The 27,568-nt window shown below is 40.2% G+C and overlaps 2 protein-coding genes across 2 annotated transcripts in view; one reads left to right on the forward strand and one right to left on the reverse strand.

Moving 5' to 3' along the window:
- sorcs3b (sortilin related VPS10 domain containing receptor 3b) overlaps window positions 1-21,721 on the forward strand; it is a gene marked incomplete at both ends in the record, with an annotated part of 43,270 nt that extends 21,549 nt beyond the window's left edge. Inside the window, 25 exons of the mRNA XM_080036258.1 lie at window positions 1,984-2,083; window positions 2,251-2,409; window positions 2,615-2,688; window positions 3,549-3,613; window positions 4,254-4,372; window positions 6,142-6,231; window positions 6,484-6,663; window positions 7,454-7,600; window positions 8,506-8,608; window positions 9,031-9,107; window positions 9,238-9,329; window positions 10,134-10,241; window positions 10,538-10,655; window positions 10,834-10,967; window positions 11,580-11,693; window positions 12,244-12,415; window positions 14,305-14,494; window positions 14,795-14,928; window positions 15,322-15,445; window positions 15,747-15,859; window positions 16,220-16,360; window positions 16,914-17,013; window positions 17,944-18,049; window positions 18,497-18,657; window positions 21,657-21,721. Coding sequence (XP_079892384.1) covers window positions 1,984-2,083; window positions 2,251-2,409; window positions 2,615-2,688; window positions 3,549-3,613; window positions 4,254-4,372; window positions 6,142-6,231; window positions 6,484-6,663; window positions 7,454-7,600; window positions 8,506-8,608; window positions 9,031-9,107; window positions 9,238-9,329; window positions 10,134-10,241; window positions 10,538-10,655; window positions 10,834-10,967; window positions 11,580-11,693; window positions 12,244-12,415; window positions 14,305-14,494; window positions 14,795-14,928; window positions 15,322-15,445; window positions 15,747-15,859; window positions 16,220-16,360; window positions 16,914-17,013; window positions 17,944-18,049; window positions 18,497-18,657; window positions 21,657-21,721 — 2,986 coding nt within the window. The remainder of the gene's footprint in view (window positions 1-1,983; window positions 2,084-2,250; window positions 2,410-2,614; window positions 2,689-3,548; window positions 3,614-4,253; window positions 4,373-6,141; window positions 6,232-6,483; window positions 6,664-7,453; window positions 7,601-8,505; window positions 8,609-9,030; window positions 9,108-9,237; window positions 9,330-10,133; window positions 10,242-10,537; window positions 10,656-10,833; window positions 10,968-11,579; window positions 11,694-12,243; window positions 12,416-14,304; window positions 14,495-14,794; window positions 14,929-15,321; window positions 15,446-15,746; window positions 15,860-16,219; window positions 16,361-16,913; window positions 17,014-17,943; window positions 18,050-18,496; window positions 18,658-21,656) is intronic.
- A 5,038-nt stretch (window positions 21,722-26,759) lies between these two features.
- Window positions 26,760-27,568, reverse strand: part of LOC307257194 (VPS10 domain-containing receptor SorCS1-like) — a gene marked incomplete at both ends in the record, with an annotated part of 46,731 nt that continues 45,922 nt past the window's right edge. The window contains one exon of the mRNA XM_080036346.1: window positions 26,760-26,818. Coding sequence (XP_079892472.1) covers window positions 26,760-26,818 — 59 coding nt within the window. The remainder of the gene's footprint in view (window positions 26,819-27,568) is intronic.

Genomic DNA, 27,568 nt, shown 5'->3' on the forward strand with positions numbered 1-27,568 from the left:
CTTCCATCATCAAGGTGTCTGCTTAACAATGGCACCAGGAGTAAATTAGAATGTACCCTCGGGGGATGCACACAGGCTCTTAGAAGGGGTATTAGAAAAAAAGCAGTGATTTGGATGTTATGAAAAGAAACAGAAGTAAATGATTTCTGTGATAACACAATAAATGATTTATGACTTCAGCTCCAGGCAGCTGTTGGTGGTGAAATGCAATGTGCAGATCAATGGGTGACGCGCAGAACGAAGCCATTTTAACACACACTCAAGTCCCTTTTGTGTTTTGGGGGAACGCTGCTTATTTTCCACTAAGTAAACGTCAACGATGTAATGATATCGTTTAGGAGGCTTTTCTTTCACAGCTATACAGTCAAAGACAGGAGTGCTGAAAAGAGTACTTAGGCACATATACAAATGTGTCAAGGGGGAAGTCTTTGAAAACAATGTCAACAGCAAACGGGACGATTCAGATTAATGCACAGACAATGATAGCAGACGCCGGGTATCTATCCAATTATGCAGGGAAATTACATTTGGAGGCACTCAGGTAGAACTGAGAGCGTGGATTGGCTGTTTGTGCCGAGGAGCAACACGAAAATTGAGATGACAAACACGTCCACCCTGCCGTCACGGGATGCATGGACTTGTAAGGAACAGGCAGTTCTTTGAAGAGCAAGTGTATTTACATGTTACAACAGTCTTAAATGTCGGATTTCTTTTCAACATTAATTAAGTAGTCAGGGCCAAGAACTGAGCCGTTTTCTTTTTATCTGCTTTTTTTTCAACACATACATAATTAAAATATCAATAAAGGAATACATACTTTAATCAGATGCAGAGAGAACCAGGATCATTTTAGCACTCACTTAAGAACATTTCACCTCCAGGCTTCGGTACGGTTGTCTTTCATTTCCTTCTTGTTATCTTTACTAGTTCAAACATCCACTTGCATGAAAGGAGAATGTCCTTATGTACTTTAAGATGTAAGCGTGTTTACCACTTATGAAGTTGTTACATTAATGGACCATGTCTATGTTGGATGAATTAGCCCTGTGAGTACACATTGCATTGACAGTATATGTCCCTGACTGCTGACCTTTTAGCAAAAGCACATCTGAAGTTCATGAATTGATTTCCTACCTTGAATGGCAACTGCATTACATGTCAGCATGAATATCAGCTTGAAAAGACTTGAGACTTGCTAAGTGAATGTATAGTCTGCGAAATGTGTTCTGTCAAAGCTACAGAAAGCTGCTTGTAGTCAGTTGCATGTAGGAAATGCCTAATGAGCGTGTCAACCTCTTAAAAGCAGAAAGTTCACATCATGCTTCCTTTTAGATAACTATATTTTGTTGATGGTTGTCAAACTGTGGTATGCTCAGAGTTTCCCTTTAATGTAGGAGCAAGGAAATGTTTTAGATTACCCCCCCCCCCCGGGCCAATGTATTTCTTCTGAAAAACACCAAACTTTTTTTCTAAATGTTATGATATGCCAAAGGTAACCTGTGGAGTTTTATTGTTAACCCAGTTATTTTTCTTTTTTATTGTACTGTATTTCCTTCCCCAATAGTTTGTAGTGATATGTATCCTGTTGCCTGAGTGCTTATGCATGAACATGTGTGTCCTCAAACTAGCAGAGGGTGTTGCCATCGTGGCAGGCTTTTGTGAATTTAAAAAACAGTTACTAAGACATGCAGGACTGCAAAAAAGTACTTTATGACTAAAAAATAAAGACAAAAAATAACACATTAGCATGAAGCTGGTCTCTTTTTGAAAATTGATTTTCATTCCATAAAGCAAAAGGTGCCTGTAAAAGCCTTAAAAATCTGATTTTTTTTGGAGATGCAGTCACATTAAGAATATCTTATTTGAAGTTAATGGGCTAAAACATACAAAACCACTGGCATGGGCTTTTAAATCCGTCTCAGGCGGGTCTCTAATGGATCTTTCCATCAAACATGCAACATGTTTTTTATTTTTTATTTCCAGGTCTACAGATTATGGAAGCACTTACACCAAACTCAATGACAAAGTGGGCTCAAGGACAGTTTTAAGTTACCTCTACGTCTGCCCTACCAACAAACAGAAGGTCAGCATTTCTCTTTTTTGCTTTTATCTCTCCGTCTGATCTCGCACAAGCATAGTTCCGACAATTTTATTGTTCTTATTATTTTCAAATTGCTGCCAAATGACGCTATCTCTGTCTCCCTTCCTCTTCTAATGCTATATCTCTGGTCTGGCCCCTCGGTACTCTAGATAATGATGCTTAGCGACCCAGAGGTAGAGAACGCTGTTCTCATCAGTTCAGATGAAGGGGCCAGCTTTGAGAAGCATCCCATTAACTTCAACATCCTGAGCCTGCTCTTCCACCCGGCGCAGGAGAACTGGATACTGGCTTACAGTCATGACAGCAAGGTATAGCTTCTGAGTGAATCCGTAATGAGACTCTAGGAGGAAATAAGATGACATGCCATGCTGAATCCATATCCTGTGTTCAAATCTTTAAAGTTTCCTGGTGATTTCCACTGTGGATGTGAGGACAGCTGTGCCCGCTCATTAACACAAACTTCCTCCTTAACCTTTTAAGTGTGATAAGGATCTGTCTAATTTTATCTTGCAGCTGTACAGTTCAATGGACTTTGGGAGGAAATGGCAGCTCGTTCACGACAACGTGATGCCAGGCCGATTCTACTGGTATGATTATGTGGTTTCAAATGATAAGTGTTTTGTACAGCGATCGATTGCAATTTGCATAATGACAGCCTCCGTGACCCTATGCTTGCCAGAAGGCTCCGGTGACCTAATGTCATAAACATATCCCTCCCATGGCACTCCAGCTTAGAACCTGATTATATCCATGTCACGTAGACCCCCAGGAATATTGTGCTTCTTTCCATCGCACAAACATGACATGCTGTTCTTGTTGTCGCTGTCATTTAGTAATCTGGACCGCTCGGGCACAAGGCAGTGAATACTGATGCAAGACCGTTTATCCCTGTTTGTCATGATATGTGTCATACCCAAGTGTGTTGTTCTAGCCGGGGAAAGAGAGGACATTGGTTATTGTTAGAGGACGCCGCCTCCACATGTATGAACAGCAAGACGTTTTGATGAATAAGGAGAGCGCGGCGGGTATAGTGGCTTCCCAAACAATTCATCATGGGTGCTCTTATTGGAACCATTCCGTCACGCGCACGTTATGTCAAATAGTGTTTTTTCAAAACAATGTTGCGACCACCGACAATCTCATAACACACATTTGCTTTGGTAGATATGTCATGGGAATAGCTGATATTTTTCTTCCCGCCCCCCACTCCCTCTTGTATAGTTGATACTTTGGTGAATTGAGATTAATGGCTGCTGGAGGCTGCGATTCTACAATGACTGATTTAAGGGGAGATAAAGAACATCTTGCTCTGTGTTTCACACAATGAGGATGTCTATCTACAGCTGTGTTACCCAACCTGCCATATACCTCCTCCCTATCTCATGTTCCCCCTTTTCTTTCCCATCTTCATCAACCTGCTGTGTCCTCTTCCTTACACTCTTTCCAGGGCCGTAATGGGGCTGGACAGAGAATCAGACGTGGTCCACATCGAGACGCGCATCGCCAAAGGCCGTAAGTGCCACACTCCAGCCCACTGCAGTAGCCAGACCCACAGGACCTCTTTTTGCCTCTCATTTAGAGCGAGGTCACGGGGAAGATGAGACCCGTTCGACTGTTCAGATTGGTCCCTGAAGTCTAGCAAAGCAGAGGTGTCTCCTGACAAAAAAACTGAGAGTTTTAGTGGGTTGATGGATGCTTCTTCTCCTTAATCTATCCCCCGTGTCTCATACAAAACCTCAGTTCCCCTATTTCTAAACATGTTTTATTTTGTCAAAGCAATTATAGGGGTTTCCCGCATTGGAAAAAAAATTCATATTCCTCCTGTGGTGAGCAAATTAGCACGCAAAGTCGTATTATCTCAGAGAGATCTTAAGCATCCTAAACTTGTTTAGTGGCGTGACAGCTGCTGCTGTATTAGTCTTGAATGGCAGTGAATTTGGATGCAAAAGGGACGACTCTTTATTGTAATAATTGTTGTTTTCTTCATTATTTCCATAGTTGCCCAAGCGTAAAGATGTTTCAGAACTATTGACTTTAGTATGTTCAGCATATGCACAGGGCCTAGCAGCTCGTGGGCATACACATTAAGGATGATTTTGAAGCTAAATGGGTGTAATTTACTTTGGATTGATTCTCTTTTTTCTCTTTCCAGGCGCAGAGTATGTGAAGTGCAGAGCCCAACGATGCACAGAAGGCAACAGACAGTACCTCTTCCCTGGTCATGTGGACACCAACTCACTGGTTGTGCAAGATGAATATGTTTTCACACAGGTTTGCATAGAAATAGTACTACTTTGCTTGCTATAACTAAACCAGTTGAATTCAGCTTTTCAGGCAAAGGCTGCTGTCTCTGTGAACTTTTATTTTATTTTTTTTCTTCTCTTATGCATCCAATTCATGCTTTTCCATTATCCTACATGATGGCTTTCCCCAGCACACCTGTTCCCCACTGGCCCAATATGTGTTTTGATTATGTTTTGTCTCGTTCATGTCAAGGCACGCTCAGTGTTTGAGTTTCCACACAGACATGCTCCATGAAAAATGTGTTTGCTAGCTGAGGGCGCACGGCCCAGGAACTGTGAATACTAGACAGGTTGGTGTCCTCATTACCATTCACTTCGACTTTGACTCCAATTAGACAGCTGCAGTCTGGGGTCATTACAAGAAATTTAATTTTCCAATGCCCTCCACTGTCATTGATTTCCATGCACAGCTAAGTCATTTCTTTTTCTCTGCCAGTCAGCCTTGACGCATTTGGTCATTCCCTAAGTTTCAAGAAAAAAAAAAATCGAAAAACTAAATGATAGTTATTTTCTTGGGCTCAGTGTTTGTAGCAATTTATTCTGCACTCTTGAATAAACACCCCTATATGGTCACCGTTTGTTCTGTAATGTATTTATCCAAAGATTTAATCTTTTGATATGATACGATGCTGCAGCGGCAATACTTTAGCGGTGACCCAGTTTCACTTTCGGCACATTCACTTAATCCACAGACTTGATTGGAATGGCTGTGATGTAAGGGTGGAAAATGTGTGACAAAAATACATATCACATGCCTGGTTGGTTCGGAAAATGGTGATTCAATAAAATGGCCTCCAAATTGCATGCAGTTGAGATGAGATTGACCACAGAGGCTGAGGCAGACATGAGGAAGATGCTGGTGAAAATAACTGGACATAGAGTGTCTTCGCCAAAGAGCTGTGGTGGCACAGATGACTTTCTTGTGACTTTCATTGCTCGGGGCAGTTGGATTTAACTTGACAAAGAGTAATGAGGTTATCGATTGGGCTACAACGAAATAAGCAGTCTTCAACACCTCCAAAGTCTCTTGGGAGAGAGGGAACAGCCAAGTGCAACATCCTCAAAAATGTGGCCTGGGAAAATGCAGCCCATTGATTTTCGATAGATTATTCCATTAGGGCCCTAATGTAGTGTGTTGGGGGACAAACGCCATCCTTCTAGTTGATTAGAAAATAAGCAATCAAGTAGTGTTGCCCTGGCTCTAAGTGGATGGGAAAGTGTTAGTGCATTAAGATCTTTAGGACACACTGTAGATAAAGCCAACACAATTTTCAGTGCCTCCTAAGCTTTAGGCTCATTGAGATAATGACAATCATTTCTGTTGTGCTGATCATTTTAGTCTCCTTTTTTTCGACACGGTGGAAAGCAGAGTGAAATTGCAGTTGTTTTATCAACTCATTCATGCGTGGTCGATTACTACTTGTCCTCAGAGGGACATTATGGCTTCATGTACTCATTTTCACAACAGTCACAATTTGGATGTTGCCAAAGCATCTCATATCGTCTTGTGAAAAAAACCAACCATACCCATTTTTTGCTTTATTTTTTATTTTATTTTAATCTTAATTTTCCAGGCAGTCTGCATAGACCTCTCTCTGTAGGGGAGAAATTTATACTAATGGGACTAAATAAAATAAAAATGTATAATTGGAGAAAAACAAGTGAAGTGACAGTGAAAAAATTTGCATTTGGTCTATTTAAAGAGTGACAAAGCTTTCTCCCGCTTCATTTACAAAGGTAACCAAGTCAGGACAGGCCAGCTACTTCGTCTCCTACATGAGAGAATCCTTCAAGCGGATGAAATTACCTAAATATTGCCTACCAAAGGTAAGCGCCGAGAAATCATAAAGAAACATGATTTTATTTTGTCTGGGATCACTTTTTCTTTCCTCGTTGTCATAGAAATCAAGTCAATAAAACAGTTTGTGAAGAAATGTCACGCTTGATTATGTAGCTATTACTAAGCTCCTCCACGGTGCATGGCCTCTCCTTTTAAGTCCCTCTCTGTTCGCCCGTCACACTCACCCCATCTCTCCTTTCATCTGCCTCTCCTCCTCTCTCTCTCACACTGCGTTACAGGACATGCACATTATCAGCACAGATGAGAAGCAGGTAATTGCTGCGGTCCAGGAGTGGAACCAGAACAACACATACAGCCTGTATATCTCCGACTCCCCCGGGGTCTACTTCACCCTCTCACTGGAGAGTCTGAGAACCAGCAGAGGACCCGCCGGTAACCTACTGGTGGACTTTTATAAGGTGCGTGGTTATAGTCGTATACAGTAAAAGTAAATGGTCTGCTGCTGTCAATGCACTGCCAGTTCATATTATGGTTATTTCATATACAGTAGTAGAATAAGTCAAAATGGGCACTTGCATTTATCACAGCCCGAGGTGATAAATTCAGATTGATAACTTTCTCTGATCAACAGTTTACCCAAACACATAAAGTTTAAAATCTTTAAAAAAAAATCTCACATTCAAGAAGCTAGTGCCTTCAACTAGTTGGCATGTTTGTATGAAACATGTAACTAAGTACATTCACTCTAATACGATACTTAAGATTTCCATTTCATTCTACCTTGTACTAATGTACTCCACCAGATTTGAAAGGGAAAAGTTGTAATGATTTCTAATGACTTTTCAGAATAAGATTTGACTCACCATAACAAATGCCAAGTATTTCAAATATGTTGCTTTGTTGAAGAAAGGCAGGGGCCTTTCTGTGTGATGATTACTTTCACTTTTGATAGTTGAAATGCATTTTGCTGAATATACAGTAGAATGTACATTAACTTGAATAACATTTTTAAAGCATGACCTATACTTTTAACTATACTTTGAGTAATTAACACTGTGATGTATCCTATTCTATGGAAGTAAAGGGTCTAGATATTACTTCCACCACAGCTGAGACAATAAATCAATTATTATTGATTAATTCTCTGATTGTCACTAATCAAGTAATCCTTTTAGCTCTAAAGCTTAATGTATATAATGAAAGTCCCTTAGGTAATAAATGGATGTTCTGCTGTTTCACCTTTCGTAGGTGGAGGGGATAAATGGCATGTATCTTGCCAACAAACTGCTGGACAACCAGGTCAAGACTTTTATCACATACAACAAGGGACAAACATGGGCCCTGCTGCCAGGCCCTGCCACTGATGTTGCTGGGAATAACCTTCACTGCGTGCTGGTGAGCCTTTGGGCAGGACTGAATGAATGCTCTTATTCATGCGGAAATGAGTCTTCTGACATATATCATTCATCAAATGTTCATCAGCAGTGGAGCTTAGGATGCTCTTGGATTCCGAGCCATATTTGCACAGGGCCAGGTGCCAGCCTCCGCATCAGCTTTCCTCCTTACCCCTCCTAAATTGCCAAGGAGATGCTCGGCTGGAATATTCATACTATTAGTGTAAGGCACGGGGTGTCATTGCCTTTAGTTTCAGGGGTCCAGACTTTCCATTAACCTTTGTGATTTCAATTTACTACCTGTAGGCACGCTGGACTAATGAATGTTAGATTACACTGAATTACATTATGTGGCCGTGTTGTTATTCAGCAGGTATGATATTCACCTAATCCACTCAATACTTTTTTTTAAGACCATCTGAAGTAATGGGCCATTTATTTTAGTTAATAGCAGTCGACGTGTCTATGTCATACAGATGTCCATTTTGCTCTTATCTGCTTTCTGACCCCCTAACCCCACCCCCCTCCAGCATCAGCCGCTTGAAAAAGCTTTATTGATGTTTTTCAATGTGCCTCGGTCTGAGAGATGAGCGAAAATGATTTGAATCAATTTTGCCAGTTTTATCAGTGCATCTTGGGGAATTTTAATTACATGCCTTGTTTGCTCTAGAATGAAACAATTCAAATCTGCCCTCGGTGTCTTCGCGAGCCATATTCTCATCTACAGGAAGTGAGAGGAACAAAGTATCTTTGTTCCATGGCTGGTGTTTGAAAATGTTAGCACTTTTCACTGAATGGGGAACAATAGTTTGGAGGCAAAGCTAATTAGAAATTGTGATTGCGAAGAGATCTGTCTGATACATATCGTCTCAACCGGTGCTGTATTGGAATATGTTTTCTTGACAGCCATTCTGCTCGCTGCATCTTCATCTGGAGATGTCGGAGAATCCCTACACGTCCGGGCCGGTCACCAGCAAAAAGTCGGTACCGGGGATCATTGTGGCTACAGGTAGAGTTACCTAAAGGACGTGCATTGCATTTATAAATCAAACTGATCAGATTAGACCAGACCAGAAGTGGGGAGACTTTTTCTAATTTGTTTTCATCACCACAGGTATCTCTCTCAGATAAATGAATTGTAGCGGTACAACCAACAAAACACACAAATCCAATCACACATTGCCCTCTTTCTGTCATTGAAATCAGATACCGAAACTTCAACTCCTAAATCTCATATTTTGTGTATTATGATAATTTGGTTATAGTAAGTCATAGACGTGTCCTCCAGTGGGAAAAAAAATTAGGACATGCACGCATTTACAATAACTCAAAGATTGTATCAGGTGATTGAGCATGTATAGGTGTGTGTTACGGAGTCTTTTGCTATATAAATGCACTACCGAGTGAAATTATTCATGTGTTTGTGCTCAGGGAATATCGGTGCAGAGCTGTCCTCCACCAACCTTGGGATGTTTATGACATCTGATGCAGGCAATAGCTGGAGACAGGTGAAGACTAAACTGGCTCTTAACATTATTTACCTTGAACAGATTATACATGTATGTTGAAGTTGTGTGTTGTAGTGACTGGAGAAAATTTATTTTTTGTTTGATTTTTTAAAAATGTGCATCAATCCAGATTTTTGATGAGGAGCACAACGTTTGGTTTCTTGACAATGGAGGGGCTCTGATGGCCGTCTTACACGCGGTGACACCAATTCGACATATATGGTAAGTGTGGCCACTGTTTCAAAAACAGCTGACGTCATTCTTGCTGTGTGCAGGGAACTGTAGGAGTATTAAGTTCTAGTGGGAACTCGCCTGGGTATAATTTCATTTTGTCCCACTTGTATGGTGCATGTGATTACATTTAATGTTTTGAAAATGTTGAAGTTTGCTTGATTATTGTGTCGGCACTGCAGCTTCACATCTGTCAGAATAATTTTCCAACAGAAGAGGGTCTGTTACAGCTTTGTACCCGCGGTTGGATATGAGGACGGCGTGAGTGCTTTTATGTAAATGCGAAAAGCAGGGTACGATGGAAAATGCAAGCGAGAATGCCCTCGTATACGTGGGAGCTTAGTAACACTGTATCGTTTGATGTCCCCGCTCACTACAGCCCTGTCAAAAGTGATTAAGCTCTGAGGAAGGTGATTTGAAACCCCCCCCCCAAATCTATTTCTAATGTTACAACCTCAGCGTCATATCTCTCTTTCCTGCACTTCTGTCACCTTCAGAAATGTACCTGCGCCAGGGGAACATTTGTTCTGTTGTTGTTAAGCTGGGTGTCAACCTAATTTTTCACATTGAAGAGAGTCCATGGCGCTTCATTTTTCAACCGTGTCAAAAGCTAAATGACCCGAAATATATTTTTTCATATTATTTTGGAACTTTTTGTTTTTCACTGCTTAACCATGTGTGCTTGAGATGTTTACTGTTATATGCACAGAGACAACAATATATTTAGCCACTACAGATTTGATCATGGATGAATTGATGGATGTTTGAACATTTTCTTTTATTTATTTTACTCAGGATCAGTCTAGACGAAGGAAAAAAATGGGACCGTCACAGTTTCTCCTTGGCACCTCTGTATGTGGATGGCGTTCTAATGGAGCCGGAATCTGACAATCACATTATCACGTAAGCAGGAGGCTCAGTAGGTAAAGTCCAGCGGGAATAAAACGAATGTGAGTCCCTGAAGAATTTGCACTTCTGTAGATCTGTAATCAAAGAAAGGGTCCGTCTGATTTCCCCCCCGCTGAGTGAAACTTTTCTACTTACTGTAAAGGGAAGGTTATCTTGTCTGACAGCAAATGACAGACTTCACATTTGCAGGTGCTGACGTTGCGTTATTATCATATCTGGTATCTCTGTATCTCAAGAAAGTCTCTGAAAGTATCTGAAATGAACATGTTTCTGGGCTATTTCTCCCCCAGTTTCTTCGGACACTTCAGCCATCGGTCAGAGTGGCAGCTGATCAAAATCGACTACAAGGGCCTCTTCAGCAGGAGATGCATGGACGGAGATTATCAGACATGGCACCTGCACAACAAGGTAACGGGAATATTAAACATTATTGATCTAGTGTCGACTTCGAGAGATACTGTACGTGTTTGTCCGTTGTCACCGTAAACACATTCCACTTGCTAAATGCGTGAACAGAAAATCGTATCTGTCCCTCATTTCTTTCAAGGGCTTTTTTTTTCAATCTTGTTTTTTCTTTTTTTGATAGGGAGAGCTGTGTGTGATGGGTGAGAAGCAGATCTATATGAAGCGCAGGCCAGGCAACCGTTGCATGCTGGCCCAGGACTATTCCAGGATCTATTCCTCAGAGCCGTGCCTCTGCACAGCCTATGATTTTGAATGGTAATGACTCGCTCTCACTCTCTCTCTCTCTCCATTTTCTCGACTGGGACCATACTGTAACTCAGCCTTTAATCTTCAGTGATCCTTAATTTATTTTATAACGTGTTTACCAAGCAGCCCCTCTCCCTTCAACATCTAATTCAATTGCTCTTAATTACAGCGGCCTTGCAGACATTTGTAATCACAAACAGAAGTATCAGTTTGCTGTGCTTCATATGCCTTAATATCCTACATCCTATCTTACATTCTATATTTACCGGATAACCAATATGACTGTGTTCATGGAATCTCATTATACTTTTGGAATTATAAATAGGAGTTTGGAACTTTTTTTTCCAGTGCTGCTGTAATTAGCATAATGTCAAATGGCTTATTATAATTCAATTAATAATGAATCTCTTAATGCATTTTGAATATCTTTTATCCATCTGTCTGAAATTCCGTTTGATCCTGCTTGTCTGACAATCATGTCTCCAGTTATGGTCTTAAAATACCCCATGACGCTCCGACTGCGAAAGCATTTGCCCTGCTACAAACGCTTGTGGAGGCTAGATTATTTAGTAGCAGTTGTTTATCATTTTATGAAGTGTCATGTGTTTTCTTTTTTGGCAGTGATTATGGGTGGGAGCGCCAGGCGGACGGGAAGTGCTCTCCTGCTTTTTGGTTTAATCCAAATGGTGCGGCTAAGAGCTGCAGCACCAGCCAAAGTTTCCTTAACAGCACAGGGTAAGTGGCCCCCAATGTTCAATCCATCTCACAACAATATCATTCCATTCCAGCGTGTTTGTCATGTTGTCTCTAGAACACAAACAGAAAAATATGTCGCTTACTTTCTCGTAAGAAATGGTTCAGAAAAAAAAGCTGGAACCTATACTGTTTCTCAATTACATAATACATAATGCTTAGCCGGATTTGTGTATGCAGTAAATACATAATTAAGGATACTCAAAGAGCCCCGTTCGCATACTAAATCTGTGGCCTGTTGATGGACAGAATTGTCATGAAATTAAGGAGCCGTGTGTTCTGTGAAAAATTCATATAAATTCTTTATTGTGGTGAATGATGGATACAACTGCACTCCTTCATTTGCTGTTACAGTGTAAAATGCATAGTTTCTGCAAGACTGAAGCACAGTAGATATATGCAAAGTTCTATACTATGAAAATGAATATACACAGTAGATATGCTGTTTTTCTAGGTATCTCCTAAGTACGTAAAATGTATAATTTATGACTATCCACTTTTTTCTTTTTTTCTCCACTTTTTACAATTAAAGGTATCGGAAGGTTTTGTCCAATAACTGTAAGGAGGCCGGGAGGAACGTGTACTCGCCCAGGAGGCAGGCGTGTCGCCCCAGACCACCCCGAGGCCTCCGGCTCTCCACCAATCAGGGAGAGCTCATTGCTACTGTCGGAAGCAACGTTACTTTCATGGTTTACCTGGACGATGTGAGTCATCCACTTTAATGATGCAGATGCAAAGGTTGATTCAATCAATGTACAGCAAGACTAGCATGGCTGCAGGCTCTGTGAGGCTCTACAATATTCTAACCTGCTCACAATGAGAATGTTAAGGCTTTTATTCATCAAGTAGTGTTTACCATGTACACCAATCCAGGAGGGCGTCTTAGCCTGCTTGCATGTTCACTATAGGCTACTAATTACAGATGAGGTAGATGATGGCACTATTATTATTTCAATTGAAAGAGTTTTATTGGCATAAAAGTTTCAAGATCAATGTTGCCCAAGCTTGAAAATAGAATGTGTCAAAATATATTGACAGTAAATAATAACAGTAATATAAACTTTCCTTCTTTCTTCTGTGTGTGTGTGTGTGTGTGTGTGTGTGTGTGTGTGTGTGTGTGTGTGTGTGTGTGTGTGTGTGTGTGTGTGTGTGTGTGTGTGTGTGTGTGTGTGTGTGTGTGTGTGTGTGTGTGTGTGTGTGTGCGTGTGTGTGCCTGTGTGTGCCAGTATGTATGTTTGTGTGTATGTGTGTCTGTGTCTGTGTGTGGGGGTGTGTGTGTGGGGGGGGGGGGGGTGTGTGCGTGCATGTGCCTGTGTGTGTCTGTGTGTGTGTGCCTGTGTGCGTGTGCATGTGCGTGTGCGTGTGTGTGTGTGTGTGTGTGTGTGTGTGTGTGCCTGTGTGCGTGTGCATGTGCGTGTGTGTGTGTGTGCGTGTGTGTGTCTAGGTCATTCAAAGCCACATGCTGTGGCATGTTGAAACATAGAGCGAGATCTGCCTCGTCTCCTTCCCCTAGGAGTATTTTTTATTTTTAACTTTGAGGTCATTTAGCTCTTTGAAATCTGAAAATGACATAGTTGAACTTTAAGTAAATGTTATTTATTTATTTATTTGAGTCAAAATTGCATCTCTGTCTCTGCATCACTTGTCGAGCAGTGAACACATATTCTGATTGATTTTGGTTGCCACAATTTTTTTTATGTTCCTTCCTTCCTGGATTGGCAGTTTGTGGTCACTGAGACTGTAGATAGTGAGAATCTGTCAATGCTTTCTATCTCTGACTCTGACAGTAGAGACATATTCTGCCACTGTTTTGAGGCCTAATAACATTATACTCTACTTTGGTTATACAATTCTTCTTTCGAGTGTTGCAAATAGGTTTCTTTCACAATCTTCTTTGTGTTCAGTCTGATTAGTGTTTGATAAACAGTGTTGTTGTGGGACTGGTCAGACAGTGTCTGAGAGGGAGCAATTAGTCTGATAATACTCAGATCTCACTGTGAACAGTTTCTCCTTGGAAATACTTTCTACTGAGATGTGAAAAGTTGACAGGTTGTTCTGTAGATTACCCAATACAACAGGGAAGCTGTCTCTGGAAAGACAATTTGTTATAAATATTTAATCTATATATATTTATTTAATTGTTATTGTGATCACAACAAAATAAGCCCTGTTGACCTATTGTAATAGTGTAGGAGCCATAATCTCACAGAACAGATATCTCAACACGGGTAAGTAAAAGTTATCTGCACGGCGAGATGTCAAGAGCTTTGGATGCTTTTATCAGTTGGAAAGATGCCACCAGACTATATAAACTTCTCCTCCTAAGTTTGGGCGGTTTCTGTGACCTCTTTTTGCCTATGCAGCTCTCTTTTTTTGCCATTTCATCCTTTTCCTTTTCTCAGTTGAATTTCTGTCCCCTTGCATTCATACATCCCCTCATAAAGTGTTTGTGACACCACTTACAGGACGTCTCAGCCCGACCACTTTGACGGTGGCCTGTGCTCACTTCACATCATATAGGTATAGTCTAATTGAAGTACCCTGACCTAAGCCGTGTTGACAGGGACGACATGTCTTTCCCTTCTGACCACAGGGAGACTCGCTGAAGACCAGCATACAGCTTGACTTTGGAGACGGCATCAAGATCACATTCTACTCCAACTTGAGCAGGGCTGACGACGGCATCAAGCACATCTACAGAGCGACTGGGATTTACCGAGTGACAGCCACTGCCGAAAACAGCCAGGGATCTGACAGCAGCACGCTGTTTTTACACATCACCAGTATGTGAATAAGAAACCTCATTACTCAGTCCTGCAGCAGTGCGGATAGCATGAACCTCCATCTCTTTCATGGATAGTCACGTTTTTCTACTGTGCTGAATTTCATCTCAGCCATGGTTGTATTACTTTTATTGGGTTTTTTGCCTTGGAAAAATGCAAAACACACACTTACACAACTGGAGCTAAATCTATGTCAACAATGATCACAATAACACGCTGTGTTTTGCGTGGGGGGTGGATTTCTGATGTGTGCATATATGTATGAAGGTGTGTAATGTAATATATATGTGGCTGGCTCAGGTCCAGTGGATCGGGTATATCTCTCCGCTCCTATCGTAGCCATCAGGGGGAAGAAGGCTAATCTGACAGCGGTGGTTTGGCCCAGTCACACCAGAACTGTGACCTTCTTCTGGTGGTTTGACAATAGCTCCGAGGTGAGAATCTTCTCCTCCCACTCCCTCTATCCTTCCGCACTCTTTTCTTTTTTTTGGGGGGGTGGGGATCCTGTTTACTGCAGTCTTTTTTCCATTCTCCCACTCCTCTCTAGATGCACTTGTGTTGTTGTTTATAAAGTATACTATAAATCTACAGAGCTTTCGCACAGATCATGTATAAAATTTGACTGCACGTGACTGGCCCTTTCTGGTCCTGGAGGATCCGGCTACGGCTGGCTGGTCTATTTTATTTATCACGTTGATTGTTTTCAGTGTAGCACCCCCTCATTATACAGTATGTCAAGGGCTGCTTGTACGGAGTATTCTATATTCGGCTGGGAGAATGAGGGTTTTTCTCTGAAAATCCTCTGTGTTTTTCCTTTTGAAAACCAGCCCATTATAACCTTGGAGGGAAGCATCTCATACACGTTTCAGCAAGGCGGCAAAAACAGGGTCACGGTCCAGGTTGCTTCTGGGAGCAACATAATGCAGGATTCAAAAGTTATAACTGTTAAAGGTGAGTGGCGAAGACAGACTTCAAAGCACTTTAATTGGCGCGTGTTGCATGTAGCATGAATATGCAATATGCCATCTCTGGGAAAGTATGATGCCTCTCGGTCCACTCGGCTAGATGTTGACGTCAACGTGGACTTATCTAATGAATAAAATGTCATGGTGGGCGAACACACAATCTTGAGGAGCAATTAACTTCAAGGCGTGTGTTGCCAAATGAAAAAAGACAAAACTGCACATCAGATTAATCAAAAACCAAACCAGAGGTAGCATTAATATCTAACAAACATCACTTTTCTTTCTAGAGTTCTTCAGGTCGCTGCTGCTGTCTTTTTCGCCGGCTCTTGATGAGCACAATCCTGACATCCCCGAGTGGAGGGAAGACATAGGGCGTGTAGTGCGGACAGCTCTGTCACAGGTACATCAAGTCACTACTGCACTGAGAACTTTCCAGGAGCTAACGTTAGCCACCAGTGGCTTTCAGAGTCATGACTATTTTATACCCATGTGCAATATTGATACAGCAGCAGTCATGATGTCTGAGGTCCATGTCAGAAATGTGATATTTTTTTTAGTTCACACACATACCATACCATACCAGATGTAGATCACTAGTGTGACTTTGAATTGAAGGTGATGTCAAAATGCTCGCCATGGGCCAGGATCAGTTTTCTGATTTTTTCGTTATTGTTTGACTGATACGTTTAGAAGTATCAGACCAAACTTTAACCTGCCTAGTGGTGGTATAAGTGCATGTTGTGTGGTCCTGTGTCTGCAGGTGTCTGGGGTTGCGGTTGCTGAAGATCAGCTGCTGGTGTCTTTGTACCCTGGACTTCCAACCACAGCAGAGCTCTTTATCCTTCCTTATGAGCAAACGTCAAGTGAACACAAGAGAAGTAGTGGAGAAGCTCTAGAGATGGTACGAACTATGATTTTGGATATCATGTGATAGCTGTTTCACTTCTACTGACACATGAGATGATATATTATTCAGTATGAAAAAAAGTACATGAAGGCTGTCGCCAAATCATTCCCTCCAGTAAATAATTAGATCATTGATTTAGTCTCTAAAGGAGCCAACACACCAACAGTTATTAGAAATGGTTCAACATGTCTTTATTTGCTGTTTTGCCTAGATGAGTTAGATCTAAAGCTAATTAATCAACACATTAAATCAGGTCCATTTATTCCATGCAAAATAGAAATGTTAGAATTATAAATGTACTGCTGTAAAATTGTTAATTAGCTGGACTCTCCACCATTCAAACTGCTAAACAAAGTTAAGCTAAGCTAATCGCCTCCTTGCTCAAGCTCCGTATTCCATATACAGTCATGAGAGTGCTCTTATATTTTCTCATACAACTCATATTATTAACATATTATTTTACCCTTAAGAAAGATTTATTTGTATTGATTATTGCCTAATACTGTAAACAATGTTTCTGTTTCTTGTATGTTCATTTCAAAAACAGATATCAAATATTTTCGTCACTGCGCTGAACCAAGGACTGATCCAGTTTGAGCTGAAAGCTGACATACGCATCATTGTGTACATGACTCAGCAAACTTTGGGTAAAGGTTTTATGTTTGTTTGTAACCTTGGCCTTTTATTTCTGCTCACGTGGACAAACGTGAATGTCACATTTAAGACTTCTTTTGCGGGTACATAAAAAGCAAAGCGTTCAAATAAATCTGAATGTATGCCAGTTGAGCACGCTTTGTCTACAAATCCACAGTGCATCCCTTCTGCTTGCTGATGCTGGTGTGCAAAAGATAAGCCACGTGTGTTTCTTGAGATGAATTGACATCGAGTTCTAATCAAACACTGGAGATATATAAAGCCAGACAACGGTATTCCCTGAGTGAGATGTATGTGATGCGGCATACAGTATATCACAGGATTTCTAATTTTTTCACAGTGCATCTGTTTTGCACCTGCAGCTGTGAGACAGTAGTTCTCTTTGATATCACCCGATCAATGACATGATTGACAAAGAAGGCATTAGGTATGCGCTGAGGAAATCGGCAGGGTCACCAGGTCGTTAGCATATCTCAAGAACGTGTCGATCAACCCGCGTGGCTTTACCCTTTTCATCCACCAATGGATCTGTCTTCATTTGTGTCTGCATACAAAGGTCTGGGTTGCCTTTAAAATGATGTCGAAAGGTCATAGACGTCATAGGCATTCCCTCTGCAGGGGAGAAAGATGGGCGGCGAGGGAAAAAATACTTTGAATATTGCATCTCAGCGTTTAAAAAAACCATGACTATGCATTAGTGACCTGCATGACGGACCCCAGGGGGACACGGTAGACCTCCGAAAGGTACCTTTTAATAGCTCGAAGGGGATAACACGCGGAGAGCATCTCTACCTGTACTGGTAACATGACATGGGGTAATGAAAGCAATCTCCTTGAAATAAGACATGGTTTAAGGGGGGGATATAGAAAGGCTTTAACACATTTGTCTTGGTCAAAATGTGATGCGTGTGTCTTTCTTTCAGCGCCACTTGTGGATTCAAACTCCATCCACAGCGGGTCGGCCATGCTGATGATGCTCAGTGTGGTGTTTGTGGGTTTAGCGGCATTCTTCATCTACAAGTTCAAAAGGTGTGTCCGCCCGGATATAAGGAAAGCAAATCCTACTGAATTCAGTTATAAATCCGAAACCGTATTATGAGAGTTTATTAGAAGTATAACCCATAAAGTACGAAACACAGAATACATTCACACACACACACACATCTCTCCCAAGCTTATCTATTCCAGCCCCCACTGACCCCCTTTCATATGTATACACTACTAAATATACAATAAGTCTACATACTACATCCCAATATACACTGCTATTAACAGTGTATGCATGAACAAAATGTAACACATTATAAGGGGAAAGAAAAAATAATAAATAAAAATGAATCATGTGTGATGTCATATTAGAGACAAGTTTTTAAACATGTTTTTAGAAGATCATTACATATGGATATACAGTATACTGCATGTCTTTGTTGCTGGTGAAAACCTCACATAGTCGCCCTGCTATCTCCTCGACATAAGGAAAATCCCTTGGATCCACGTTCAGACGGAGGACAGTCATGAGAAGGAGCCTGAAGTGATCAGCACAGTCGGTCAGAGCGACAACATGACCAAGGTCAAGCTCAGTGAATTCCCCTCTCCGAAAGAACTCATGGAGAAGGAGCTGGAGGCCAGGAGCAGAGGTACGCTGACTACTGTGGCTACATCACTACTGTTTACCACCATTAACCATGATTATGTGTTGGACAGAATATACAGTATTTTAAGACGCGATGAACCAGGTATTATATAAACCTTAAGAATAAAAGTAAAATCCAAGATAGACTCTGTTGAAGTAGCATCAATAAATGTTAAGCTTTAAAGGATGACTGTCACGGAGAGAGAAACGGATAAACATTTTATTTTCAACACATCACTGAGCAACAGTTTTTAATAAATTGTAGCTGTGAGCGAGGGTTGAAGTGCAGCGTCCATCAGAGGTGCAGGAATGTCTTTATCAATGCCATGTGTCATTTTTTTTATTTATTTTTTTGCAAATGTCCTACTCCCAGACCCAACTGCAGCCCAGTAACCAGATATCACCATGACAAGATAACTGTATGATCAGGTCTATGGCTGACATCCACTGTGATGCCCTTTTAGATTCAGTATATTCGGAACAATTCTGTCTCCCTGCAGACCAGCCGCGTGGATCATTTGACGAAAAATAGCATTGTAGTGCTCCTGACACAGACAGTGTGGGCTGCAGGCCTTTTTTCCTGGACACTCAGCACTTTCTGCTTATTCTTCATCTCTCAGCTGTTTCTACCTCTCCGCGTCCTTGCTGATCTGTAACAAATTACCACCTTTTTTTCGGTTACTCTCCAAAGAGGTTTATTTACAAAAGGGCATGAGCAGCATGGGCACTTTTTTTGATTTGAGGCTTGATTAGATTAATTTATAACCCGCTGTTTTATAGATTTCATTAGAAGGTGAGGCCCGGTTTGACTTTTCACACAGTCTGATTTAGGCTGCGGAAAAAAATTGCTCCCATATTACCATGTAATTTCTCACTATTACATGTTGAATACTTAAAAAAACATCTATATTTGATTATATTTTAAGAATTAACAGAACATCCAAGTATAGACAATTTTGCCATTCCCTGTAACGTAGCTCTTGCCTCAGCCAGTGGGGAAACTATACCACCCAACAGAGCAAAAAACTTTAACCACTTTTAATTGAATGAATGTCTGGGTAGAGTGATTTTATGTGTTCCCACTTTAGTCTAAATGGCTTTAAAAATGAAGGATCTCTTCGTCATTGACAGTATAATCACAGTCAAATTTCATAAAGCTTCAATAAAAGATTTGAACATCTAAGGCAGGATTTGATAGATTTTAATAAAGATTCATGTGAAAGTTTAGTTAAGGATCTTAAATCGATTTATGCAAACTCTAATTGGTAAAATGTTACGAAACTCATAACCCCATTTTCCCCCAAAAGTCTTGCTGTGTTGCTTAGTAGGTCATATAATGCATCCTGAAATTACAGAATAGCGGGCAGTTAGTTAAGAAACATAAAATAAATCCCAGATAGTTACCGCCCTTTTCCCTAACTTCAAATCTTGTTCCCTTGAAAGGTAAACTGTTGGTATAAACAAATGAGACTTTAGTTTGTGAAGAGTTGATGTGTACATTGCAGGCTGTGATTAATGTGTGTAATGTACATAAGCACAGTTCTCTGACAGACATGAATCTGTCTCTTGTTTTCCGGTTATTGATGTCTATGCGCTGTGAGGGAGGAGTCAACCTTTTTGAGTTAGGTTGGTGTGACGTAAGACAGGTATATTTATCAAACCTCTAAGAATAACACTAAAGAGCTGACCCAGGGGTAAAAAAAACTGCTGAGTGTGAAGAATAAAACACATTTATCAAGTGACTTCCTCCTACCCACAGTGACGTGCGAGAGTGTAATCCTGTAAGAGCAACTCTTTAAGTGTCAAATGCATCAACAGCCAATCCGAAACAAGGAATTAGCCCACATCTGATCCATTTTTAATTCATTTTTTATGAACACAATGTATGTAAACAAAATGGACCTGCTTTGTTTACAGAGCGCTTTGTATTCGCACAAAGCTTTCTTTTCAGCGCGCACACAGCACTGACAGGTATCAGGTATTTTGACAAAAAGTGATTTGTCAACAAACATTCTCCAGAAAAGCCTAGTATGCCTTTAAGGATTCCCTTTAATTTAAGAGCATTTTTAAGATGTAATGCCGTAATACCAATATACGTGAATTTGATTAAAAGTACATGATTTTAAGTTTGATCTTTGATTTCGAGTCCATATTGTGCTTTTTAGCAGTCTACAACAAGACTGAATTGTTTAAGACTCTCTGGGAATAGTGTGATAAAGTGACTAATGTTGAGGCTCATGAGATATTGAAATCTATAGATATAACCTTTATGATCTCCCTTTTTAAAATGTTTCTTTCCTTTTCGCTTTACTACTTTTTTAATTTAATGATTTTGCTACACACTACAAAGATTTTAGTCTTAAACTATTCTCCATGTAAAAGTGATTTAGGCCACATAAATCACATTTCCTTTAGCTAATCTGAACTGACTGGCAGACCATTAACTTGATGGATTTACCACCAGGTTATTAGTTAAATTTGCGAACGTGAAATTAGCTTTACAAAGCTTTACACACATTCCTGAAGTCAAACTACTGATACAGTTCTGAGATAAAAGAGCCACCGTTTGAATTAGCCAGTGCCTGCACAAGCTGAACAACCCCACAGTGATCCTATCTTGTCAGCCCTCCATCACTGGCTCAGCCCTGCTTGGGTAGGCCATGTTCCTTTGAGACAATAGGGGACTTTGCAACCAAAATGCACGAGCAAGGACCTTCTAATTAGGTGTAAATGCTAGTACATATCATTTGATCTTCATGTTAAAAGATTAGAGAAGGCAAAATCGAACTTAAAGCTGTTTGGTTGGTGTTAAAGGATTTACACTGTTATTACTTCACCGGAAAATCTATATTGTGTAGATATAACCGGAGTCAAATGTTACCTGTCATAATTATTTAATCATCGTGCCATATTGTCAAAACAAGCAACTTGTGATGTGCATGTGATAGCAGTTGACTGAGCCTGTATTTAATCCATTTTATTATTTTTTTTACATGTTTTCAGGAGGAATTGGAAGAAATATGGACAGAATTGTTACAAGGGAATTTCCAAACTGTACAAATGTCTAAGACATGCCCTCTGTTACTGAGTAAGTACAGATTGTTGTGTTACAATTGTGCCGAAATTGTTTGCTTTGCTTGCATTTTTTTAAATGATCATTATTGATTTTATGCCAATAGCTGCTATCATTCAAAGTCATGTTTTTAACTCACATGGATAAAGTAATCTAGTATTTATACAATTCTTAATGAAAATCAGTCCACTGAGCCAGACTCAATGGCCTCTTGTTCTAAGGCAGTAAACTTGACAAAATGATTACTAAGCATCAGAGTTCCTGAGCTATACATCCATGCCATGAATGTATTTCAGTTTCTGACAAAATATCTTAAAAGCTACAAAATGCTGTTGGAGAAATATCTTGTTATATAATGTTAATGAGTAGTACTGTGAATAGTTTTTACTGTATATGTGCAAAATATCAATAAAGTCACTCATTTCATTTTGAGGGACTCACAATAATGATATTTAGGCCCTTAAGGGGTATTATAATAATACAAAACAGGGCATAAGATTCTAAACTAATTTAATGTCGTAAAAAGATTTTTCGACACCTGATAATATTTTCGCATAATGTTTGCCTCTATCCCACAAAATGACTATAAAATTTGTGAAGTGTAAAATTTCTATTTTTTATTTTATCAGTTTCTAAAATACTAAAGAAAAGTTATTTTAAAATAGACCCCGGAGAGCAAAACGTTGTCTGCCCGGCCTTCATAAGACATATATTAAATGAAACGACAAGTATATAGGTTATCATTTTGTTATATTAAATAAACACCTTTAAGTCTGCTTTTGGGAGAAACAACAATGTTTACCGCCCTATAACAAGAGGTCTTAAAGAGGTTAATATACAGTACAGTGTATTGAAATATGTAGTTACTCTGTAAAATAACATGGTGCTTTCAACAACTGTTTCTGAATGACGGTACACAACAAAAATGTGATATACGGACATGAAAGTCTGGCCTTAGAAATGAATATGTTGAAAACGTGTAAATAGAGTGAGATGGAATGTATATCTTTACAGTTAGCTTCATCCTTTGTCATTGTTTAGTTGACCACCTGAACAGGCAGAAGTATGTTTCCATTATTTCAAAGTCTCACAACAAGTTTTGTGTCTTTTTTTTTATTTTAATTTTAATTTTTTTTGACATAGCATGCCCTAATTATATGTGATAAAATACTTAAGACTATATTAGGGTGAGCAGGGACTGTTGTATATAAATGGTTGGGTTTTAAAGTTTACTTGACACATTAAACAAATTGTTAAACACCTCGTCTAATAGTCTAGCTGTGCAATTACAAAAAGTTGTGCATGATCTATGATATTGTTCTTTTTCTGTCGATGATATAAAAATCGTCCTGTTTTGGAATCATATTTCTTACTGTGAACAAATTGCCATTTTAAAATTGTTCAGAATAAATGTATTTTTATATGGAATTATGTATTTATTTCTTCAATTTTACATGCCCCTAGGAAAATATGAAATTATCATGTGGTTTACACTCTTTTTATTTTTCTAGCAAAGGATGCTGACAGACTTTATGGCTTTCGAGGGGTGAGAAATGTCATAGTTGTCATGACATAAACCTCATAAGAAATGGGAAGCTTTGTTTTTACAGCATTGCCACAGTCTGCATCACAGGTGCCTTGTAGCAGCCAGTGTATCAATCTCAGTGAACAACTTTTAATGATCCCTCAGAGGCTCGCAAGTCAGTTAGAACGGGCAGGAGTGGGATAACAACCATGCGAAGATTCCCATCTGATACTTTGACTGTCTCATTTTGCCTCATTCACTCCCATCACTCAAGTTGCTAGTTACAAATGGTTTCTATTTAATGGCAACAATTACTTAGGCTGTAGTGGAGTGATGAGAAACAGATCATTTTGTAAAGAACTACTTGCATTTGTATTGCTGGGGGGGGGACTCTCTAGAATGTATGCCCTTTCGTAGGAGCCAAGGCTGTGTATTAACACTGGAATTGTTTTAAGCGTGCACACCGTATGTAAAATGTAGTGAATTGTGAGGAGATATACACTGATTTTCACAAAAAGTGATTTTGACAACAAGCATTCTCCAGAATCACTGACTCCAACTTTAAAATGCCAAAGAGACAGCAAGGATGGATGACAGAGCCGTCTTGATTGGCTGCAATAAATCCTCAAACACTCAGCTGCAGCAGCATCAAGGCCCTTGTTACTCCGTTTTGCATTTTGTTTGCGACACACACAGCTTCGTATCACACACACACACACACACACACACACACCAATCTTCATCACTCCAACAGCCACGGACGCCCCGAGAGTCTTATTCTCCCTCCTGCTCTCAGTCTGAATTAACACCAAGGCCTTTCTCTAACTGCCCTGGGATGTTCAGCGGTGCACAATCAAATTGAACGGTGACAATTGCTAATGGATGATTCGGCTGCAGCCAGACACTGTAATGTAGTACTCAATGAAAGGAAACATGCTCATCAATTTCACACTGCTGCTAACACAATATTGCTGTGGGTTATTGTGGTGGGACATTTTTCATTCAAGGTGCGATATAGGCAGGCTGGAAAAAAAAAACTTCCTTGATTGTGTGTGTGTGTGGGGGGGGGGGGCGGGGGGGTGTTTGTGTGTGTGTTTTGTGTGTCGATTTCCTGGAGAGGGGGATAATTAATTTGTTGCACAGTGGGAGTGCCAAGGAAGCAGCCCCATTAGAATCACTCCAGGCTACTCGGTGCTTCTCGTTGTCCTCTTGCTCAGGGCCCATAGAATCACGCAAATGGCTGCACTGAAACTTTGAGCGTGCTTAGCAACCCTCGAAAAGAGTGAGCAAGACAAATTCGACAAAGTGAGAGTGCCTGTCGACAATCGAGACTGAACAATTTGTGAGATGTTGTGGTGATATAGTTTTGCCCTTCATGAAATATGTTGATTGATTGGATCAAAGGTCAGACACAACTAAGAGCTACAGTCAAACCAAATGGATTTTAACAGATCGATGCCAGCAGGAAAATAAGCTGCACGCTTTTCGGCAATTAGTTTTCCAACAATCAGCCATGCTGCATTAATGTTGTGTTTCTGCTTTATTTACTGCAACCATGGTTACTCCTCCAAGATCAAATGCAAAAACACAGAAACAACCCACTGAATACTCACGTCACTTGTAATGAATGAGCTGTCTAGCTTCTGAGAAAAACAGGAAAAACAACACTTCAGAATAAGACATAATTTTTTTCTTCCAGAATAAGACATTTTAAATATCTCGAAAGAGGAGAGGGGAAAAAACCATCATGCAAAATATGTTCACAATCCTATTCACATGTTGATTATTTGGACTTTACAAAAGTATTTCTTCAATATATAACAACAGGCACACAATGAAACTCTTCTCTCGATCGGTGTCACAGAGACAGCATTTGTCTGATGACAAGCACAAGTTTATTTATGCTTGTGGCTCAATCGCAGGATTGGAGGGGAAGAAAGTATGGAGAGGCCTCTAGTCAATTTGTCTTGCTGACATATGATGCTGACAACACTTAAAAAGAAAAGTTTGATGAAGAAGAACTTCAGTACTTATCCCAAAGAGACAGCCTCTGACCAAAGCTCTGTGCGTAGGCTGAGCCTTGTTGACAGGAGATACGTCTTCTCGATCTCTGTGTCCCTCGCAGCAAGAGGAGCCGAACAAATCCGCTGCCTTTTTGTCCGCTATAGTCCTCGGGGAGGCAAAGCCAGAACAAACTGCAGGCTCCTCTGCATCACTGTAAACCGAGTTAATGCCATGTGTGGAGATGCTGGTGTCCTCGCGGTAACAAGACGGTCCAGACGGATACAAATAAAATAAAAGGTGTTTTTAATGGAACCAAAAAAAAAAAACACAAACAAAACACAAGTTTTCATTCAAACCCGGTGTTCAGTGTAAGAAGTCAACGCGACCTTCACAGTTCAAAGGAAAACAAGTACAAGATAAATGTTTCTGTAACCGTGAGCAGGAGTCTTTTAACCTTTTTGGTGGTAACTCTGGAAAGCAAACACAAGGCTCATCAATCTTGAACTAATGTGTAATGAATGTTTTTTTTTACTGCACCACAGTGTTTGCTGTTGCACTGTAGTTTATGCGTTAACACAGGAATTAGTAATAAAATGTCCATGTCAACCAGAATATACAAGCAATGCTCAGAGCAAAAATAAATTAGAAGCACAATTTTAAATAATCATTGTATAGTTTTAACAGTCAAACTGAGAGCTAAACCAATCAGATTTAAGCAGCAGCTGCGATAATCATAATCCATGTGCATGATTTTGATTAGACAGAAAAACTTATTTGAGCCTACAAAAACAAGACTTTATCATCCCACTGGGTATACATATCTAGTATAGCCACATTCATTTTCTGCTGCTATTTTTTTGTTATGACATATGCAACATTGTGAGCGGCAGGCATGATGGAATACACAGATCTGAGACCAGGAGCCCTTCCCTCGTCTCCTGGATATTGCAAGCTTTCATTTGATGAGAATCTACGCGATAAGATTTACTGATTGTACAGAGCTTAATGAATCTGCCTCCCTCACTGTCTTACTCCGATAAGCTTTTCCTCCACATAGGCAAACAAAGTCAACTTCACAAACTCCAGCCCCAATGAACAGAAATAGAAGCGTATTTCCAGATATTATTGTACATCACTCCCGTTTTCACGCCCGCTTGAGATTTTTCATATCGTAGCAGACGCGGCTGTAACAAGCCGAGACAAATAACTTTGTACGTCTTCCATTACGGATGAACAGTATTTACATAAAAAGATCAATGTCCTTGCAAAAATACAAGTATTTCCAGTCAAAAAGTCTCCCCTCTTTTTTCCCCCCCCTAAGAGTCAAGTATAAATCTGTACAGTCTCCTCAGAGGGATTTGGGCAGCACAGTGTGGACTGGTCCATCCATGCATGGGTAGCAAAAACACTCGAGACCATTCATTGTGACCGTGGTTTCATAGCTCGCTGGAAGTAACTGCCAGAGAAGATGTATTGCTTTCGAGTCGGTCATAGACTCTCAACATTAAAACACATGGGGCGCTTCATCAGAGAGCTTGATGTCTGTGTGCGATGGCAGGTATCCTGGCAAGGGAGAAGAAAAGGAAAGAGACAGAGAGAGGGGAATTTTATGCAGGTATTTGCATACGGGTGTATTTTCTTACCGCAGGCAAACACATTTATCTTGGATGGGTCGATTGTTTAGCCACGGGTAGAGGTAAATCAACTGGAACCTCACAGATATTTCTTGATGAAAATGCTTTCACCCACTGCGCCACTTTCCTGATGCACTAATTATTTTATTGGGTCAAATAATTCACCTAGACATTCTCATCACTTTAGGCTGGCACTTGATTGTGCCTCGCTTACCTGTGAATACAAATACTTTGCGACGACAAACTCAGGTTGGCGAATACATAAATATACGTGAGACATAATAATAATAACAACTGTATCTTGGCAACCTCATAAAATAATAAAGGGGGAGGACAAATAGAAGCAGCACTTAACAATAAGTATATATGTAGTATATTTTCTCTGTCAGCTAGCCTCAACTAGCTCCAGTGCACTTTTTAATACACTGACTCTGCCAACTTTTGCAATGACTTTATTTGCTTCACTAAATGAACACTTCAACCATTTTCTTTTTATCTAACTGTGCAGTTGCAGTTTTGGTTTCATGAACTGAGTTTGTGAGCTATTTGATATGTGAATAATGTGAATCAAATGTCGTTTGTGGTGCTCATAGGAATTCTATGTAAACAAATCTTCACACAAACAACAATCTGGTTTGAGGTACGGTCACATTAGGCCCTCGAGGATGTGATGGCGAAA

The sequence above is a fragment of the Ammodytes marinus genome (assembly GCF_949987685.1).
Source record: "Ammodytes marinus genome assembly, chromosome: 11".
NCBI classification, from domain to species: domain Eukaryota; kingdom Metazoa; phylum Chordata; class Actinopteri; order Uranoscopiformes; family Ammodytidae; genus Ammodytes; species Ammodytes marinus.